This window comes from Camelus bactrianus, chromosome 2 (assembly GCF_048773025.1).
Source record: "Camelus bactrianus isolate YW-2024 breed Bactrian camel chromosome 2, ASM4877302v1, whole genome shotgun sequence".
Lineage (NCBI taxonomy): Eukaryota > Metazoa > Chordata > Mammalia > Artiodactyla > Camelidae > Camelus > Camelus bactrianus.
Genome location: NC_133540.1, coordinates 50746142 through 50766996, shown reverse-complemented (window position 1 = coordinate 50766996; position 20855 = coordinate 50746142). Strand labels below are relative to the sequence as shown.

The 20855-nt window shown below is 38.7% G+C and overlaps 1 protein-coding gene across 2 annotated transcripts in view; it reads right to left on the bottom strand.

Moving 5' to 3' along the window:
- Positions 1-20855, bottom strand: part of TNIP3 (TNFAIP3 interacting protein 3) — a 48114-nt gene that overhangs the window by 15785 nt on the left and 11474 nt on the right. For both annotated transcript variants that reach the window (XM_074341495.1, XM_074341494.1), the window contains exons 2-7: positions 15733-15819; positions 12491-12571; positions 10744-10809; positions 8892-9023; positions 6698-6826; positions 2566-2685 (exon numbers count right to left, since the gene is read on the bottom strand). In XM_074341495.1, the coding sequence (XP_074197596.1) occupies positions 2566-2685; positions 6698-6826; positions 8892-9023; positions 10744-10809; positions 12491-12571; positions 15733-15819 (615 nt within the window). The remainder of the gene's footprint in view (positions 1-2565; positions 2686-6697; positions 6827-8891; positions 9024-10743; positions 10810-12490; positions 12572-15732; positions 15820-20855) is intronic.

The following is a 20855-nucleotide window of genomic DNA, read 5'->3' as shown; positions in this document are numbered from 1 at the left end:
TGGTCACTCCAAATGTTAAGTGTCACTGTTTTGGAGCAAATCATCCACCCCTATGACAAGACTTTGATGTACAAATTACTGCTTGAGGGTCTAAAGACAGTTTACTGACAATAGCTGTTAAGTGATGTCACTAAATATTGACATGCCAAAGTTTCTAAATATACATTATGTTGAGCACAAAATAGAAATGAAAGGCTCATGTATGTAGGAAAGCAAACAATGCTTGTTGAAAGGTATTGACCAGAGTTGCCCTTTAGAAGTATTGTGGGGGTACATCATAAAAAAGAGTAACATTTCAGCTGGAATGCCTCTCGAGAGGTACTCCAAATAGTCCAGAAAAGTAATCAAACAAAAAAAACTCCATATTTAATTATTGTTGTTTTAATCGGCATCGTGTTGACCGATGGCTAGAGACTAGAATACAGAGTTATGAAAACAAATGAAGCTTAAGGAATGAAGCAAAGGAATTCCTCTAAAACCAGATGTAAATTACAACTTACATGGGAACCTAGTAGCTAGATTTTTGTTTAGTAATGTTAATGTGAATTGCATCATCATCACCAACAGTGAAATAACCTTTAACTAGAGGTTTATCAATTTTAAGTCAATAATAACAGAACTAAATGTAGTAGGCAAGAGAGGAAGAAGTTAAACATTATATATATGGATCTAGCTGCAGATATGCATATTTAATTTTAAGGCTTTATTCACCAGAAGTGTTGCAAGGGAACTAAACCCAGTCAAGCTGACATTTTGTTCTGGAGTTGGTTTTTTGGGTTTTTTTGTTTATTTGTTTTTGTTGAGAGCTGAGGTTCAGATACAGAGAGAGTTAAACCAATGATCAGTGAATAATTACCAGAGGCATTTGAAGGGGATGAAGATCAGGTGATTACAACTGAGCAGTCTTTATCAAATACAGCACTGACAGCAATGTCAGCACTTAGGTGGCCAAGATTTGAGCTCAGTTCCTTTGTGGATTTCAATCCTTTAGGGTTCCACACAGCACTTGGTAATGTAATGACTGTGGGTACCTGATCAGAAATGTGCACAGTTAAAATGTGAAAGCAGAAAGTTAGCAAAAGAGCCACACAAAAAATAAGGAGAAGGATTCTGGTCTACTCTTGGGGATTATGAATAAAAGAATACCTGTCATTGTCTGTGTCAAATACGAACTGTACCATTACTGTAAACTCCCTGCTCAAGAGCAGCTCTCTTGCACGTGGTGAACATTAGATGAGAGCACTGAAGATGGTTCAAGTGTCTGAACATAAGCAGCACTTTTTTCAGAGGAATCCTGGCTAGCGCCAATGGTACCTTTGGGGTTGAGAATTTGCCAGAGTTTTAGCACTCTGCATATTACCCTTATTCCCTTCATGGGTTTGTTTTTAAGCTATATATTTGATCCTGGATGTATTGAAGCAGATTATCCAAATGGGGTTGACAGAAGAGAAAATCCAACTTTACCATCACATGCTCTGATTTTTTTTTTTTAGGTTTATAGATAGGCTAGTTCCTATAAAGTAATAACAATAAAGCAAATAAAAACAACAATATCAACAAAATCAGAGTTGCTCAATTCTTCCATGTATCGCATCAAGGACCCTTGTAACTGGCACTTGCTTAGCGCAAAACAGCCAATAAGTCATACCCAGGAGCAGCAGAAAAACAATGGCTCTTTGTCCTATGAAATCTTCTCCCCCATTGCAAATGTACTGTTGACAGTGTGTGTTCCAGGGATTGGAATTCCTTGATCTCTTTGTATTCATCCGTATCACCACAAACTGTTCCAGCCCTTTACCTGTACTAGTTTATTTAGCCTCTCATAGGAAAGGAGATGTGATGCGCATGGGTGGCCGCTCAGCTAAGTTAGCTCCAACTGGCTGAGCTCAATTTAGACTCAGGTAGGTTAGGCCATGCCATATCCCACAGCCGTGTGCTGCTGTTACACACAGGAGCTTAGGGAGGGCATCCTTTACTCTTGCTGTGCACTTGGCAACAGGGAGTGAAGCTGGGTAAGCGGGAAAGAGGACACCAATGTGCATCAGTAAATTCCTAGGTGCTGTCCTCGTGTGGGGCTAGATGAACAGGTCTGGCTCTGCAGCGGCTACGATCCGTGCAGAGTATTCCCTTTAAAACTGCCCTCTTTGTTCAAAAGCCTGGAGGCTTGCAGCTACAGAATAACAGCCCGCTGCTACCATCTTCTGAGAAGGTACAGAGTTTGGGTTCATAGTGTCTTCAAAATGAATCACGTCTCCATGAAACTCTCTAGACCCAGTGCTAATAGAATCTCACCAAAAGGTTAATTAGCACGCTCATCTTTTAAGAGTGTGATCTTGGACAAGCCACTGAACCCGTCTGAAACTCAATTTTCTCTTTTGCTGTGTGTGTGAGTGTTGGACTAGCTGATCTGTATTTTCCCATAAAGTTTTAAAATTAGGTAATCCTAATTAAAATACATGCAAAAGCTTTCAACACATTTTGAACAAGACTTCCAAAAACGTCTAAAGGAGGATGAACAATAAGCACTAAATTCTCCACATGGTCGTGCCACTTTCAACTTCTCACCTGCTGTTTGAGGACCTCCATTTCTGTCCGCATCTCCTCACGGCTGCACTCCGCTTCAGACTTCCCCAAACAGTCCTCAGAAGGTGAAGAGCACTCCATTTTCAAGGCATCCTGCAGAGCCTATGTCATAAGCACATGGGTGACCTAAGAGTCGCCACATCATACGAATTCCTCTGCAGTCACTTCAAATGCACGCCCAAGGTAGAATTTCACTTTTAATGCTACTTCCATCATTGAATAATTTTCTTCTTTCTGATTTTCTGGCACATATATATATGTGCCAGAAAATATATATATATATATTTTTTTTTTTTTCAGAATCTCTGTCTATTCTCCACGATGATGCTCATGATAGTCAACTTTCACTGTTACTTAAGAGAGCTTTGATGTTAGAGCCCCCTCCACATAGCCAACCACGAAAGAAAAATAGTTCTATAGCCCTTCTCTAGATTCTCTGCTGCAGTCAGATATACTCTCTATCAATTAGGCTCAAACTTTAGGCAGCATCAGAATCACCTGGAGGCCTAGCAAACACTCCCATCCCTGGGCATTGCCCCCAAGGATTTTGAATCCGTAAATCTGGGGGTAGGATCTGAGAATCTGCATTCCTCACAAGCTGGGGCTCCTGATCTCAGGTGACATTTTGAGTAATATGTTTCTGCTATGTAACCACGTGCCCAACAGGAGAGTGGGAACCTCACAAAAATGGGAACCCAGGCAGATTCACTATCCGTTAGATGCATTGTCCTTTCTGCTCTGTACTCCTTTGGCATACCCTGCCGTGGCTTAGCCACAGTCATACTTATTCTCCAATAAAACATCCACTAGCCCACTACAGGGTGGAGAAAGAGAGTGATCTGCTTTCTTGACATTCAGTACAACTTGGGTGTTTTCATCGTGGGGTAAGGAGGTGAAGGAAATGAGACACTTAGATTTGCCAACCAGATTATCATCCTTACTCATAAGCCCGTAGTACCCACACATATACTCTACTTTGTCAGATTATATAAAAGACATTGTCTCTGTTCTAAAGACTTTGGGTTCATGATGAATTCAATAAAATGGCCATCAAAAATTGTGACAGAACATAACTCACTCATCCTGTTGTGGTCTCGGAGCCCACACACAATATGACTACTCACTTATTATCAAATGAGTCCTCTATGCAAATTTTAAAAGGTTCACTTTCAGAGCTCCAAGAAGTCAGTTCCTTTATATTTCTTTAGTAGATTCAATGATACTCATTTGATGATACTATTAACTCACTTCCTTGCATTACTATACGATATGGTCATAAAGGTAGAAAAGCAAAGCAAATTTATGGTCTGATATATGTGTAGTAGTCAGGCTATAAATTTCCTAATAGATGTCTTATAATATACGGATGCTGTCTAATCTGATGTAAGTATCATTTTTCAGGAAGTTGTAAGAAAAAACAAAACTTTTTTCTTCCTCCAAGAATTATTAAACAGCAGAAGTTGTTTAATAATTTGTGTTTTGTTAGAATCTGTTGCTAAGCTAAGTAGTTCTAGGAAGTATCATAATAGTTATATTTAAAAAAATATATTAATAATAGGAGAGATAATCTCGGGTGGGGTGAACCAAGTGAACTGAGACAATTAAATATGCTGGTTCCATATCCTACAGCTGTGAATATACTATTTCGTGGTTCTTGTTATATTTGAGTTTCCTGGTCTACTTTTCAGGCCATTCAGACTTCTAGAAATCCTGTAAATGAGTCATAATGAAAGGTAAGTCTAGTAGACATTTATTCTATCTTGGGGTTTTCCAACTTCCTTGAAGAAACACAGGTAAGCTATTCTAGAATAGCAATTTACCATCAGCACAGATACACTCAACAGATCTGCCCACGTCACAACGGTGGCATGTCAGACAAGTCAGTTTTGCCCATGAGTGGCACTGGTTGGCTGACCTCAGGTTATTTCTTTCACTTAACATCTGGCTTCTCTTCAAGAGCTTGATGAAAACAATGCCCTTGGGTCTCTCCCTCAAAGCAAATAAACAGAACTGAGTACACACAGTTACGTGAACTTCTGAAAGCCATATGTTAACTGCTAAGCTGACATGCTACAAATTTCTGCTGAGGGACTGGGTCTGCAAGCAGTCAGTTTGTGTAAGTAGGGCGAGCCCCAAATTCCATACTGACGAATTGTGTGCAGTCAGCTACCCAAATCAACATTTTGAGTAACCTCTATTTACTACAGTGGTTAAAAAAAAAAAAAAAGAAAATTCTACAGTGTAAAACAAAATAATAATTTCTTACACTTCATTAGACACTGATACTTGCACTAAATGAGATAGGAATCTCTCTGCATAGCACATCGCTTTCTATCCACATTTTTAAAGTGACAGTTGACGGTATAGATGTGTGGGATGAAATCTTTTCTGGCTTGAAGTACCCTTTTGTTTGTCTTCACTACTCATAAGTAATGTGTTATGCCTATTAAAGCGTGACTCTCAGGGCGAGAATTGGCTATTGAATGTATAATGTACTAGTCAATTAAATTAATTAGCTTAATTCATCCATTCATCAAATACTGAATAACATAATATGAGCAAGGCCCTGTTCTAAGCACTTGGATTACAACAGTGATCAAAATAGAGAAATTCGGGGCCCCATAACGACTGCTGTCTTTGTAAGACCCTCCAAATAAATATGTATTAACATTTTATTTCATAACTGCAGAGAAAGGAATATATTAATATAACATGAAAATATTTTTTCAATCTAAAAGGTTTTTTTTTTCCTTCTGATTTTAAGAGAAATTAAACATATTAATGGGCTACTAAAAGTATTGTGGGCCCTCAACACTGTGCCTACTATGTGTAGGAAAGAAGTCAGCCTGGCAAAAATCTTACTCACGTGGAGCTTACGATAATTAGGGAACAGAAGAAAATATCAAAACTTGGAGAGATTTCAAATATAATCTCAGTGTTAGCTCTTTGAATTCATTTGCCAAAGATTTCCAGCAGAGAATAAACAGGAAAAATCGTTTGCTCTGAATCTGTATCTCTGAACATTGTTTCTCTCTCTTAAAGAACAGAGAAGTGCATTGTTTATGAAGTCAATTTCCAATTTCCCACTTTTCCCTGGGTAATAACTTTCCCCACAAATAGATCAAATGTAGCACTACATTTGGAAAGCACCTTATCAACTATACAGGCAACTACACAACTATCAACTTTGGGGATCTTTAAAGGACAACTCTGAACACAAGTTAACTACAATATGGTGCACGTTTCAAAATACAAGCCCTGAGCACGTGTTGGAGGCCAATCACCTACTCCTGTTTTAGAAGACAATTTCTGTTACTTTGATCAAGAAATATCTAGCTTGAGAGATGAATATCTTGACTCAACCATGCACTACAAGTGGCTCTTGGAAAAATCAACAGCAAAGGACTTAATGTTTTTCCCTGAACAAGTCAGCAATCCCTTCCTCCCAGAAAATTAAGACATTAGTCCATAGAACAGCACACACAAGCACACATGCACACACACGCGCACTCACATGTCATCCTTTTGCAGTAATTCACAGACAGCGTTTTGAATATCTAAGTTGGAGCAAAGGAATTAAATCAGCAGCATTTTCCTAATAGACCTACTCCCCAGACTCCCCCTTTAGAGATAAGTTTTAGTCTTAGTCTCAGGACGGCCACCATCACAGCCTTAGGTTTGGCATTTAGCGTGCTTCCACATAGTCTGCATCACACTCAGCGGCTCCATAGTGGTGAATTTAAAGAGCACCCTGTTTCCTCAGGAAATGTTTGCGGTTGACTAAGAGATACACTACTGTTTGCAAACACCCACTTGCTTTATGTGGTTCTTTGAACTAAAAAAAAAGTGTTCTTACTCTCTTCTAAAATTTCTCCACGTCTCTCTTTTTTCATGACAATTCTTTGTAGGGACATGAATTTCCAAAAAACTCCTTAGCCATGTATGCCTGAACAAGGCAGATAGGAGTGATTTAGAAAATTACAAAGACCTCTAGTGCAAGCCTCCAAAACTTTGAGGCACACTGCAGTGTAGATTTTGCTGAGTCTCAATCAAGAATATGCTTTTGGTACAAAGACTTCTCATCTGATCTCCCCAGCTTGACCTGGCCTGATACCTTATTGAGGCGTTTTATTTCACATTCGTAATGTTGCTTCTTCTGGTTTGCGAGAGCATTTTTTTCCTTCAAAAGCTTATTCTCTTTCTTCAGTTCATGTAATTCTTTGTTCAGGCTCTCCTTTTCCTTCTGAAGTAGAGAGCAAGAAAACAAAATCAAAATCAATAAAACTCAGATGTAGGAATACTCCTGAAATATAATAAAAACAGGACCTGCTAGATTTTCACTTAGCAATCCATCTGAGCAATATTCTCTGGGTGGAGGCCAGGATTAGGACAGAAGAAATCTTTGTGTTATCCTAAGTTCTAAGTTCTGTGATCCCAGAAAAAGACATCAAAATCCCTACTCCGCATTTTTAAGGGTCAGATGGGTCTGCACAATAAGCTACTTGCCAAGCACTGCTACAAGGTGATGGATAGGTGACTCAGTAAAAATAATTGAAAGCTCTAAAAAGCAAAAAGTGTCATTGCAACAAAAAATACCAAATATCTCAAAGCCCAATCCTGCAGCCTTCTGGACTGGAGAGAGCGAGAGGAGGATAAAACCTCAGGCAAATAAGACCCTTTACCACATAATTATTCAGAGCACTGTATTGTTGTGATTACGACTTTTAAAAGGTAGAGATGAGCTAGTCCAACTGCCTATCACCCCTCCACGTTTCAGGTCACCTTCGAGAAATCCAGTGTTCTAAATAACCAAAGCGAGGTCGGTGGCTTAGACACTAGCAGGCCCTGGATTCAGTCAACATCTCTTTCCTATCTCTTAATTTTATATTCTAGACAGTAGACTTTTTGTGGAGGGAATTGGATTCTTAATGAGACCGCAATTTTAACCTAGTAAAATAAATATTCCGGAATTTAGGTAAATCACAATGAGAAACTGTCTTCTATATGTTAAAATATGTTATTTTAATAACTAAAATTTCCCAATAGAATGATTAGATTTAAGAAATCTACTTTAGGTGAATCATTTACCTTAAAAGTGAAAAGATTTCTATTTCCTTTTGTTTAAATACAAAAGGCCTCTATGTACACGAAGAAAATTTACCAATCTTCTCCTAATTTAGCATAATTTAAGAGAAAATTATTTCAACTAGAAAATACTCTCAACTGCATCAGGAAAAAAAAAATCACCATGATTCCTGTGCTGGGTGTAAATGGAACAGAACAGAAAGGGCCTCTTACGTGGCAGAAAGGGAGTTGCAAAAATCTTGTTTTCCTAGGACTTACTATGGCAAGGAAATCCTTAGCAAGGTAGGAAACCTGGACTGATGTCGCCTGCACTGATTTGTGATATTGCCTTAAAACTTGTGCACTTTTTAAAATACAGCCAATGCAACACAATAGCAGTGATAAGACTTCACCTGAGAAAATGTACCCTTCTAGTTTTCTCCTAAGGCACCTGGAAAAAATGAGAGGCCATTAGAAATCAAGGGCCTCCTCCCAGTTTCTATGATATCCATGAAGTCCCATAACTAACAGTAAAACCGGGACTCTAAGAGAAGCCGTCCTCCCAGTGGCCACCTGCCAGTTCCCAGCAGGATTAGTGGGGCCTCGGGATCTGGAGACTGGGTTCACGTCCCGCTTGCCCAATGCTACGTTATCGACGTTGACAAATCATCTACACTCTACATCTCATCTCTGAAATGGCGAAAATGTGATTTCCCCCACAGGTGGGCTGAGAACGTTAAATGAGAGGATGGGGTTGAGGTAGTTTTAAAATATTATTATTATTTTTTTTTTAGGATGACAAAAGTCGTACTTACGTATAAAACTTCGGTAAGCTGACAAGCAGCTGTACAAATACAAGGTACTATCATATAATCAACACTGGTAATAAAAATATGAGTAAAAGCAAAAAACCGAAATTGATTTTCTCCTGGGCTAAAATGCCCTAGAAAGAGATCCTCAAATCCGAGGATCAGTTCTCCAAGCGGGTAGAGCCGGGCAAACTAAGGCCAGCCTACTTGTGCAACAAAGGAGGAAGTGAGCGGGGCCCCTCCTTCCTTTTGATTCTAGAGAAGTGGCCCTTATCTGGGGCTCTGGGGACTTGCGTAACCCGAACACCCTCGCACACTCTGCTCCGCAAGGGCTGATTGTAATAAAACGGTCGCTTTTCAACAGCCGGGGGACCAGAGCCCGCCTGCCCGCCTCGCTCCCGGAGGCGGGGCGGTCGCTCCCCGAGCCCCGCCCACCTCCTCGCGCCGCAGCCGCTCCCGGGTCCGGCGGTGCTGCCTGTCAATCTCCCTCTGACTCTGCAGCCGCTCCTCCTCCAGCGTACCCAGGAACCTTTCGGACGCGTCCAGTTTCGTTTTCAGCTCTGCAACCTAAGGAAGTGGGTCATAGACAGCTGCAGCTAAACCCCACAGACAGCTCTTCTAAACCCCACATACCTCTGGGTTTACTCCCTCCCAGCCTAAGCACCCGAGACAGAATTGCCCCACTCCCGGGCGTCCCCTAGGGAGAGGCTCTACTTCACGCCCCTAACCCAGATCAGGACGTTTGCATGTAAAAAGAAACAAACTTATGGTTACCGGGGCGGGATGGGGGAGGAGCAGAAAGGGCGGGAGGGATAAATTAGGAATTTGTGGTTTGCAGATACTACTATATATAAAATAGGTAAACAAGTTCCTACTGTTTAGCATAGGGAACTATACTCAATATCTTATAATAACCTATAATAAGGAATATGAAAAAATATATATGTATAACTGAATGTGCTGTACACCAGAAACTAAGGCAACATTGTAGATCAACTATACTTCAATGAAAGAAAGAAAAAGAAAGAAAGAAAGAAAGAAAGAAAGAAAGAAAGAAAGGGAAAGAAAGAAAAAGAAAGATAGAAGCTTCTGATACAGGAAAGCCAAAACAGCCGCCAGGGTTTCCCTTTCTCCAAACCACAGTACTTTCCAGGGACTACAGGTAGACAGGGAGCTTTCTAGGCTTGTCATTCTACTCTCAACTCTCCAGTTAATGCCTTGCCCGAGCTGCAAACGGCAGCGAGGGATAGGGGTAAGTGAGTATGCCTACATCACAGAAAAGGGACATGGCCTTCATCGGTAACCTGCAGGGCTTAATCTGCTACTCAAAACCAGATTAGTAGTCCGAGTAACAACCATCCAGTTTGAGAAGACGGGCACTTGACCAAAGATGGGAATTGTTCCCCTTGTTAACCCGAGGTCTTCATGCACCTGCAAGTCATTCAGGAAAGTAGAGGAAAGTAGCTTAAACATTTTTTTTTCTGGGATCCTGTTCTTTAAAATTGGGAGACCCACCTCAGAGTTGATATTACAAGGTGGCTTGACTATGGCATTGTGGAGGGGGACATTATCCTGCTCTTTCTAAATTTGATATGTCTGAGTATCAAAATGGGGAAGAAAAGAGCAATACTGCTGTATTACTCACTTGTGGTTAAGTTTCTTAGTTCTGAATTATTTAGGGGTGTTTACTTTCTCTTTCCTCTCTTTTTGAATGTGGGATGATTTTAAATTATAAATTGACTTTTACCCATTAAAAGATATTTTCTCCCAGAAGTTTCTTGACAGAGGACATAGTCTAGAGAGAGGAGGGGATGCCCCACTTCCCCTCACACATTCACTGCTCACACTGTTTCTCCATCTGTGGAAAATAGCTTATCCCCCAAAGAATTAGAGAGCTAGCCTTGCATAGAACAGTCTGAACTTTAAGCCATCTCTGCCCTCACATATAACCTTGTGTTTTTATGGCTGCTAGTAAGAAAGTCGAGGCCAGGATGCTCTGTGAGCTGTGATGAATGTTCGTGCCAACTCTAGAGACATCGCTAGAGGCTATTTTAAGCACTTTCTTTTGCCACACTCAAGACAATTCACTGACACCCTCCTTTGTTCATTAATCCTCAGTATCAAGGGGCCAGTAACACACTCAGCACCCCCACCACCCCCTTATCATTTTTCAACAGACCGCTGGCTATCCACAAATCTCCTCTAGCTGAAATCAATGAGAATCTTCACACCCTTGGCTCCCCCAGATGACTGAGTTAAAGCAAATACCAGGCAGAGAAGTGTTTACCTTTCTTTCATATAACTCTCTCATGCTTCTAAACTGCTGATCCCATTGCTGGTTAACTTCCAGGAGCTGAAATTATTAAAATTTAGTAAATCAACAAAGGATTTCTGCCCATTTGGAAACTTAGCCAAAATGAAATCACTTTTTTGAGGTTACTGAAGTTTATTAGAAGCCATGGGTGAAGACAATTCCACCAAGTTCTGGTAGATCTGAGATGATTTACTTGAACACACTCTCACCCTTTCATAATTGGTTCACATATGAAAAACTGTTAGGTCTTAGGTATGATTAGTCAGCTGAACAGTTTATTGGCAACTTTTAACTTTGCTTAGTTATTTGAATTTTCATCTTCTTTCTTTAATCCAACCAGATTCTGATAAAAAATATATTAATGGTATTCTGTGAGATTTATTAATATATGAAGGGCCTTTTTTCAAATCTTTTCATATTTTTCTCTGTTCTTACATTGATTATTATAATGAAATATTTCTTCTAGCTTTTTAACAGCAGAATTTCTATTAAAAAATTCTGAGCCCTGTTAACTGATAATCATTTGCTTGCAATACTATGGTTTTTTTTTTTAAATCAGCACGTGATTTGTAATATACACTCAGTGAATGAATAATATCACCTTTTTGAAGGTACAGACTTTCAAGGAATAATAGTTTTGTCATAAGGCAATATTTAGAAATAATTAAGCAGAAAACAATTTGAAAGTTTTAAAACAATGTGCTAAATAGATAAAAGAAAAAACACTATGACTTGTTTTTAGTTTTCCTGTAAGGGAAGTCTACAACTTCTCATATTAAGAGAAATTCCAACACCTATCAACATGGGACAGACATCAAGGGGATAGTCAAATGACTAAAAGGTAGCAAGATTTTCTCTTAATTACAAAACAAAATATCTAATCCAGACTAGCAGTTACTAAGTAACTCTTATGCTGGAACTAGAGATGACTATTTAGTATAAGACTATATAATATTATTATATAAAGATACCTGATCTGTTGTCATTTTAGGGACTAGCATTTCTATGCTATAGTAATTTTACTCTGCTAGAGCTCAGTAATTTTCCAGAAGGGCACAATATTTTATGCAGTACAAAGAGGGGTAAAAGGCACTATAGGAGAAAACATGAAGGCTGTAATACAGAAAATGACTTAGAAAAGGAATTACAGAATTGACAACATAGTGCTAAAATTGCTGACTTTTCACTTCTTTCTCTATCTAGGAGAATAAGGAGGTTCTAATATTTATTATAACTTAGAAAACAAAAAAGAACTCAAAATAATACCCATCACATTCCCAAAGCATTTTAGAATAAAAGATTCTTTTTAATGATAATGACCCCAACTCATGAAGTCATAGCACCTAAGTCAACTGTACAATAAAGCCTTTGACAGTTTGAGTTTCAGGGTATGTCAAGTTGCAGGGCATAAAGGTGACAGGTGATAAGCTCACCTGGCCCACACGGAGGAAACATCTCAGCTTTGAAAAAAGTTAAGATTATAATTATTGGATTTATGACTTTGCTATTTTTTATTCATTTTCTTAACACCGAGAGGCCAAGTAAGAAATATGTAGGTGAATTAGAAAGATGCATTTGCTCTCAAAGTAATGCAGTCCAGGGTCCTAGAGATAAACACTGTGACCCTATAACAAAAATAAAAGGCACTAGGTGATACACTGTCTGTTTTATTCTCAGCATCAATCCATGCATGTTGCTTCAACTAGTATTTCAGAATTACCTCTTTCCTCTGTTGTTCCAAGCACTTTATCTTTTGTTCAAGAGGATTTGGTAAGTTCTTTCTTCTTGATGATTGAGCACACTTAAAAAAAAAAAAAAAAAGTGAAACAGAACAGTCTATTAAGAAAACAGGAGAAATGCTTCTTTCACAGACTCTCATGTTGTGATTTTTAAAAAATATTTTAGCAGTGGCAATCCCCACACTGTAGCCTTTCATAGAGACCTGCTGATGAATAAGCTTTATATTTTGGACTCCTTTATATGAGTCAACTACCAAAATGATGCTCTTATAAATTGTAAATGTGTCTGTTAAGAGGCAAGCAAGAAATTAGGATTTTATGAATTTGGATTTCAACCCTTTTCAAAAAAAAAAAACCCAGCATATCATGTGTATAGAAATCAGGTAAGTTTCATGGATACATGTTAGGTATTTATCTAGTAAACATTTCTGAAAAATTATGTTTGTAGCTGTGTCCATGATCTGAAGAGTGGCCCGGGCAAAAGTCAGAGGAGTGATAGAACCATCAAGAAAAAAAGACCAACACCTGACAGTTAAGTGGCAGCAAACCGATTCTGGAAACTACAATGAATTAACTACCCTCAATGACCATCATACGATTATGTTATGGAGGTGGGCATAGATTACCTGGCATGGTGTAATTTTAAGCAGTCTTTTGAATAAACCCAATAGGTTACAAATTTAGATTAACAATAAATCATTGGCACGGTGAAAAAGTTAACCACCTTTCTTTACAGGGTTTTTTCTTTTCAATGTATTTAAAGAAAGCACAAAAGCTCTGGAAACTGCCTGCCATCTGTCTAAATCGACCACCAGCAAGGTTCCCTTAAGTACTATTTTCTCTGTTCCAACTCAACAGTCTTATAACCACCTCACGGCTGAGTCATAGAAGTAATACAGTAAATTAGGTAAAGAGGGTAGTCCCCAAATCTGCTATTCAGTTTCAGGCTCAGTAGTTATTGTGGACCACGAAATTGCTTAACGGTATTCACGAGCACTTAAGAAATATTTTCAGAACATGTTGGCCTTTGTCAGAAACGTTACAGGAAATGCTCTTTTGCAATCATCATGGGATTTCAAGGGCTTTTTGCATTAGAAATGACTTATAAAACTATTTTTCTATCTTTACTTACTTTTGTCTCACTCAGCGTTCTAGGTCTTGATGGTATCTTACGTTTCTATAAACGCAGTTCTTAGTTTTCTTAGCTACTTCCTATTCAGACCCATTTATAATTAAGACTGCATTTTAAAAGAGACATTTTTTTCTGTGGGTCAACAAAATCAGAATGATTAGACCTCCTTTGACCTCCAGCTGGTTTGGCTGAGTGCCAGAAGTGACATCAATTTCTAGGTGGCAAGTATGTTTGGTCCTGCAATTGAGGTTTCTCCTTTTCAGGACTTCCAGGGGTCTGGACTCATTCTGGATCAGAACAGACTAAATATTAGGCAGCTTTGATGTGGAAAATGCTGTGAGCCAACCCTGCTGAGAGTGTCTTGTGCTCAGCAAAGCAGAGGTGCGGTAAGCCTGGACTCTACGCCAGGGGTTCTCACCACAAGAGTGCATCAAAATCTCCCTAGGAGCTTGCTACACATAGAACACTCTGAACACTGAATCAGAATGTCTGAAAGGGAGCCATAGCACTCTATCTTCTTGTTTACAATTTTAGGTCACAGCAAAACTGAGTGGAAAGTATAGAGATTTTCCATACACCTGCTGCCCCTTTACGTGGCAGTCTTCCCCATTATTGGCATCCCCTGTCAGGCTGGTGTATCTGTTAATAGATGAACCTATATTGACACATCATTATTAACCAAATCCATAGTTTATACTGGGGTTCCCTCTTGGTGTTGTGTATTCTATGGGTTTAGACAAATGGTTTTAGAACAAATGTGTAAAGATGTGTAACCATCATTATAGTATCATACAGAATGGTCTCACTGCCTTAAAAATCCTCTATGCTCCACCTATTTATCTGACCTCTATTTTTAATAAATTTCACAGACTATCATATTCATACTAAAGTTCAAGGTTGTTGCATTCCACACTGTGCTTCGGAACATGGATTTTAGGTCCTCAAAAAGTCTTTTCTCCATCTATGATATACACACACAAAAAAATCTGTGACCAGCAAACATTTGTATGACCTTGCCTTCTGGGAATTTAGATTAAGAGTAATCAGAGAGTGTGCATTTTTTTCCATATACAATTTTCTCTGAAAAAATTATGAAATATTTTGACTCTTGATTTTTTTTATAAATAAGTTATATATAAATAATTCTTTATAAAAATCATTTACAAGATCATCACAACAATAGGTATGGCTTATAGGCCATAAATGTAGGGATTTCTCTGGAAATCAATCAACATTTTACCATGGTTCATATGTCTTAGATATGTATTAAAATGAAAAAAAATCAATTAAATACAAAGTTTGGGGGAAACTTTTCATTTGCATTTGCTTTGCTTTCCAGTTGTTAATAAAGCTATTTGCAATAAATAGGAAGATTTTTAGTCTTTGGTCCTTCTAAGGGCCCATTTAAAGAACAGTTATTCCCTATAAAATGTAATCTGTGTTCAAAGCGGCTGGGCATTATTTTCTCATTTATCCTAATACCAGACCAACCTCTAAGATATTCAAGTTCTGACATTGCTAAATTAAACACCTAAATGAACAAGAGTCTCACTGAGTTTCCTACTATATCTTAGTTATCTCTCAAAAAAAAACCTTTAAGAAACATTTTTATTCATTCATTCATTCATTCATTCATTTATTCAATTAGTATTTGTTGCAGTAACCAGTTAACAAAGATTACATAATTAATTGCATATATAAATAAATATTTTACCATAGACACTCTATTGCTATAATAGATTTTATTTCTAACCGCATCAATATAATATTCTTTTTAAATTTTACATTGAACCAAATTCCTCTAACTCAAGAACAAAATATGAAACACACAGAATTGAAAAGCTGAGAGGATGGAATTTAATTTCTCATTTTGTAAAAGAAGAAACGCAGCTCAGAGGTGTTAAAAAAAATGCAACCATCACCTAGTTTTTTTGTTGTTGTTGAATAACATTGTTAAAAAATATAGAGCAGGTCTTAGCTAAAGAAAGCAAACTAGCCATTTCTACTCTTAATAATCATTGCATAATTAGCCAGTAGCAATGCTGTTGATGCTAAATACAGTCAGTTCACCCCCTAGAAATGTGTTCTTACCTCTGCAAGCTCCGTACAACTTTCCGCACCACTCATTCTAGTTGTGCTCTGGACGCAAGTTACCACGGAAGCTGTTTTTCCTGGAGTCTTGGATAGTAGGAAGAAAAAAAGGAAAGAAAATGTCTCTTATGGTATCTTTTAAAGTGAGAGCAAATACATCAAATTTAAAAAAGATCACACAAACAGTTAACTCATGATAGAAAATCACAGGAACAGTTTTTCAATATTTCACTGAAAATGAATAGAAGTGACTCTGTCCACGAATTCCACAGAATAAGCACAGCAATGGTGATTTTAACTTTTCTTCTCTTCCAGATAGGGATTTCCCAGGATGTCTCAAGTAGGCGTGCTGTGACTAACACACAAGGCGGATTAGCCTTGCTATGGTATGTAAATTGTCATTCTTCCTTTACTGGCAGTTTCTCCCGCTGGAGGAGGAAGTTACCAAGAACGCCTGGGCAAACCAAGCCTTTCCTCAGTAGCCTAACTGCCATAATTTCACTGTATTTCCCAGTGCAAGTAAGTAACTGTCGACCTTTTGACAGCTTGGTTACTTGCTTCCCTAAAGGCAGGACCTTCTGACAGTGTCCTGTACATGTGAGCTTCGCGGTGTGACATTTAATGAATCATAGATAATTCTGTAAGTGCTACTAATTCTTATGGAACTGAAAGAGAAGATAATTCATTATAAAGATATCAGGCATTGTTCATAAAGCTAATCTTCCATATTAGCAGGAAGATTAAGCTTGGTTCTCAAGATTCAAGTCTCCAGACTGTCTTTTTCATAAGTTATCCAGGTATTCTCGATGACTCCACGATAAAAAACTTTTTTGGGGGGGCACTAACATTTAGCTTTAATAAGCTGACTTGTCATTTTACAGGGCACTAAGGTAACGGCACACTTGCTAGATAGTGCAGATAAAAGCAAACGCTTGGAGCTGCACCCATGGCCCAGGATAGAGCAGAAGACCTCATTCTGGACTCGGAGGAGAGGGAGCAAAAGAAAAGGCAAGGGAAGAATGTGCTGTTGAAAGGAGAAAAGAAGGAATTTACAGGCAATCACTGAATTTACATTTTTGTTTAGATCTCCCTATTTGGTCTAATAATTTTACTGTACTGACACCTACAACTAGAGTATAGGGTCTTAATTAATTAATTAATTAACTTTTAAATTCTTATTTTTTATTGAAGTGAAGTTGATTTACAATGTTACTTTCAGGCGTACAGCCACGCACATACGTATAGGATAAATCCTAAAACTCCTGAAATTCAAATTCTTTAGCAGGAAATGAGTGGGTGGCCAAGATCTGACCTTCCTTTGTCTCCTTCAGATCTACCACTCTCCAGTTCCCCCTGTGCTCCAGCCCTGCTGAATTCCCTCTGCTTCCCGAACTGAGAACTGAGTCATACCCCCACACACGCACTCTCTCCACCTAGAATGTGTATGTCTGTATGTGTATGTATGTGTGTTTACTTTCTGCTGGCTTCTTGGTCTGTTGGGGGGGGTTCATGTGAGTGAAACAAAATGATCTTTCCTTAAGGCAGTTTCCAAAAATACAAGTGGGAATCAAATTTGTTCAGAGTTCTAAAGGTAAAACTTATGACTCACATATCCGATTTTATGGAATGTAAGCAGGGATTTCCTGGAGACCGACACTTCATTAACACTAAAATCTACTCATCAGAAAAGAAAAAAAAAGACAATAACATAAAAATATTTTTCTTGCCCCCTCAACACACACACACACACACACACAACAGAGTTACATATGGCTCAAGGCGTCTGTCAGCCTTACCTGTGTATTTGGTAATAATAACTCAGTAATGTGGTAACACTGATCTAAAGAAGTGGTTAGAAAGAACATTGTCTTTTTTTTGTTTGAATAGTCAAGTCTTTAAGATATCCTGAGTCAGTTAACGTATTTACTGACCAAGGGTAAATTAAAATATCTAAAATTCATACATTTTAAAATTCATAGAAGTGATCTAGCAATTTTACTGCATTGACATCTACGACTAGGGTATAGGGCCTTAATTAATTAATTAATTCTTATTTCTTATTGAAGTTGATTTACAATGTTACTTTCAGATGTACAGCGAAGCAATTCAATTCTACGTATACATACATACATACATATATATATATTTTAAAATTCTCTTCCATTGTAAGTTATTACAAGGAATTGAATATAGTTCCCTGTGCTTTGCAGCAGGTCCTTGGTGTTTATCTATTTTATACATAGTAGTGTGTATCTGTTAATCCCAAACTCCTAATCTATCCCTCCCCGCCTTTCTCCTCAGTAACCAGTTTGTTTTCTAAGTCGTGAGCCCAAGAAAGAACACTGTCTTGCCAGAAAGTACTCTCCTTGGCACTGTTGTCTTTGGGCCCCTTGCACAGGTATCCTGTTGCACACTCATTTCGTAGCACATCATGGTGTGATTGCTTCTTTGAATGGAAATCCTATATCTTTGCATTTTTCATTATAATTCCTCTGCCTCTTCTGCTATGGCAGTTTAACAAAAAACAGATTTTCTATTAGCTCCAGAGAGCCATGTGGTGATTTATGAATAAACAAGAACTTTGCTAGAGAGCTCCAAGTTTGGTTTGAGGAAAAAAGGGATTTGCACTAGTCCAGTCCTAGGGAAAAAAACTGGATATTTTCTGTTACATATGCCCTCTTCGCCTCACCTCCACCCCTCTCGCATGTGCTGTATACTTTAAGAGTCTGGCTATTAGTCAAGCTTTGTTTCATAAGTCTCACTGGCTGCAATAATTTTCAGAGAAATGGACACATCACTCCATGTTTCCAAAGTGATTTCGAAGAGTCCTCATTTCTCAAGTGACTAAAATAATATCTAGAGGAAAATAACGAACAAAGGGAAATATGGCGAAGTAAAAGACCAAGGAACTACCCATCGTTGGTCTGTAGCTATCATTCAGGTTGATGATAATTCTCTCAAAATTAGTCCAAGAGAGATCATCACATTTCTATAAATGCTTGGAGGGATCCTTTGGCAGGTAAAATAAACATGGCTTTTTCTTTAATACTCTTTCAGTATTGAGGCTGAAAAACCTCCTTTGCTTCCTGGATCTATTTGCGTGGATTTTTAAGTGACTGTGCTGTCTAGGTAGGAGACAGAGTGCCTCATGGTGACTAAAAGAGCTGACTCTAGAGTCCAGTCATCTGGATTTGCAACTCATCTGTACCATTCATTGCTTGTAAATTCAGGAGCAATGTGTAAGGACCCTAAGGCTCAGCTCCCACATTTGTAAAATGGGGATAGGAGCAGTGTTGCCTTCTTAGAGTTGCTGTCTGCGATAATAACATGTGAGAGCTTAGATACTAATAATTACATGAGCTGAAAGATGGGGCCGTCAGTCATTTACATACCACTTACCATGAACATGGTACTAAGCGGGTTCCAAAGGAAAATAAAAGTTCTTACTTCCAGTGAAATGTCTGTATATATATAGACACATACACACACAGTTTGTGTAGCCTGTGTGCCTGCCTGTAAGAAGTCAGAGAGCGAGCGCATTCTCAGCTTTATTTCTACTGCGGGAGTTGGAGTTCTTGCTGGGCCTTGATGGGTGGAGAGACTTTTCATAGATGGTGAGAACTGAGATATTTAGAGATCTATTACCATAAGGGGAGGAACTTAAATGAAACAGAGATGGACAAATCTAAGTATGAAGGATGCTGGCAAGCCCAGTATAACCGGTCTGTCTAAAGCTGATTGGATCAAATTGTGAAAGGCTCTTAATTTCTGACGAATGAATTTTACCTTTATTGCATAGGCCATGGGGCGCTATTGAAGACCTTTGCACAAAGGTATTACGTGATCAAAGTGGATTTTAGTAAAAATAAACCTGGATATGTGCGTTATGTACTACACGGATGAGATTGACAGCTGTAATACCACTTACTGGATATTATCAAAAGTAATATTTAAAATCTTTAACAACTCGTGGTAATTGAAGTATTTAATAATCAGTTCACCCGGGGTGCTCGGAATGAATCACACCTCTGAACTCCAAAGTCCTATATTAATTGCCTACTTGCCATCCTTATTTGGATGCTTACTAGGGACTTCCTTCTGCACTTGTATAAAAGCTACTTTCTGATCTTCTCCCACAGAACTTGTCTTCCCCATCACAATCGATGACAACGTTCATGCTCTGGCCTAAGAACCCTGGAGTCATCCTTGACTCCTCCTTTCCTCTCACAGCCTTTACCCCAATGCATCTGGACATTTTTTAAGGCTCTCTGAAAATATATTTCAAAAGGAGAGTAGTATGTTGCCCCAGTGCCTGGAGACTTCCCGCTTTAAGTGGGGAGTGGTGAAATGAAATAAACACGCATATTTATAACTTTTCAAAATGGGAACTTCAATGATTGTTTCCTAATTTTATTCACATGAAAATTCTTAAGAGAGCATCCGGTAGTGACTGGTTTCTGTCTTTGTGTCAAAGCCTGATTCCATCATTTACTAGTTGTGTGACCTTGGGCAGGATGCTTAGCATCTTTGCAATGACCAAGCCTCCATCGCCTCTTACCTGGATTATTGCAGTAACCTAACAGCCTCCTTGCTTCCACTCTTGCTCTTCTCTCATCGATTATCAATCTAGTAGCCACTCTGAGTCCTTAAAATATACCATTTTATGTCACTCCTCTGCTCAAAATCTTTCAGTGGCTTCCCAGCTCACTCAGAGGGAAAGCAGAACTCTATAGTGGCGCACAGGGTCCTACGCACGCTAGCTTGCGCTGCTCTGACCTCTTTCTCAGCAATCTCCCATTTGCTGACTCAGATCCATGTCCCAGCCACACTACTGGTCCATGAACCTGTCATGTAGACTTCCTATTGTCTCCGCCAAGAACTGTTATTCTGCTAGATAACCTCATGGCTTACCCCTCAACTCCAACAGGTCGTTGCTTCAATGTCATCTCTTCATCGAGACATTACCTGGCCTCCCTATTTAAAACTGCTTTCATCCCAGTGCTTTCCTGCTATATTTTTCCATAGCACTGTGTATCATACTCTATGTATTTCTCTTCTTTGTTCATTGCCTCCCACTTTTAGAACGTAAACTCCATGACAGCGATTTTTGTCTGTTGTGTTCA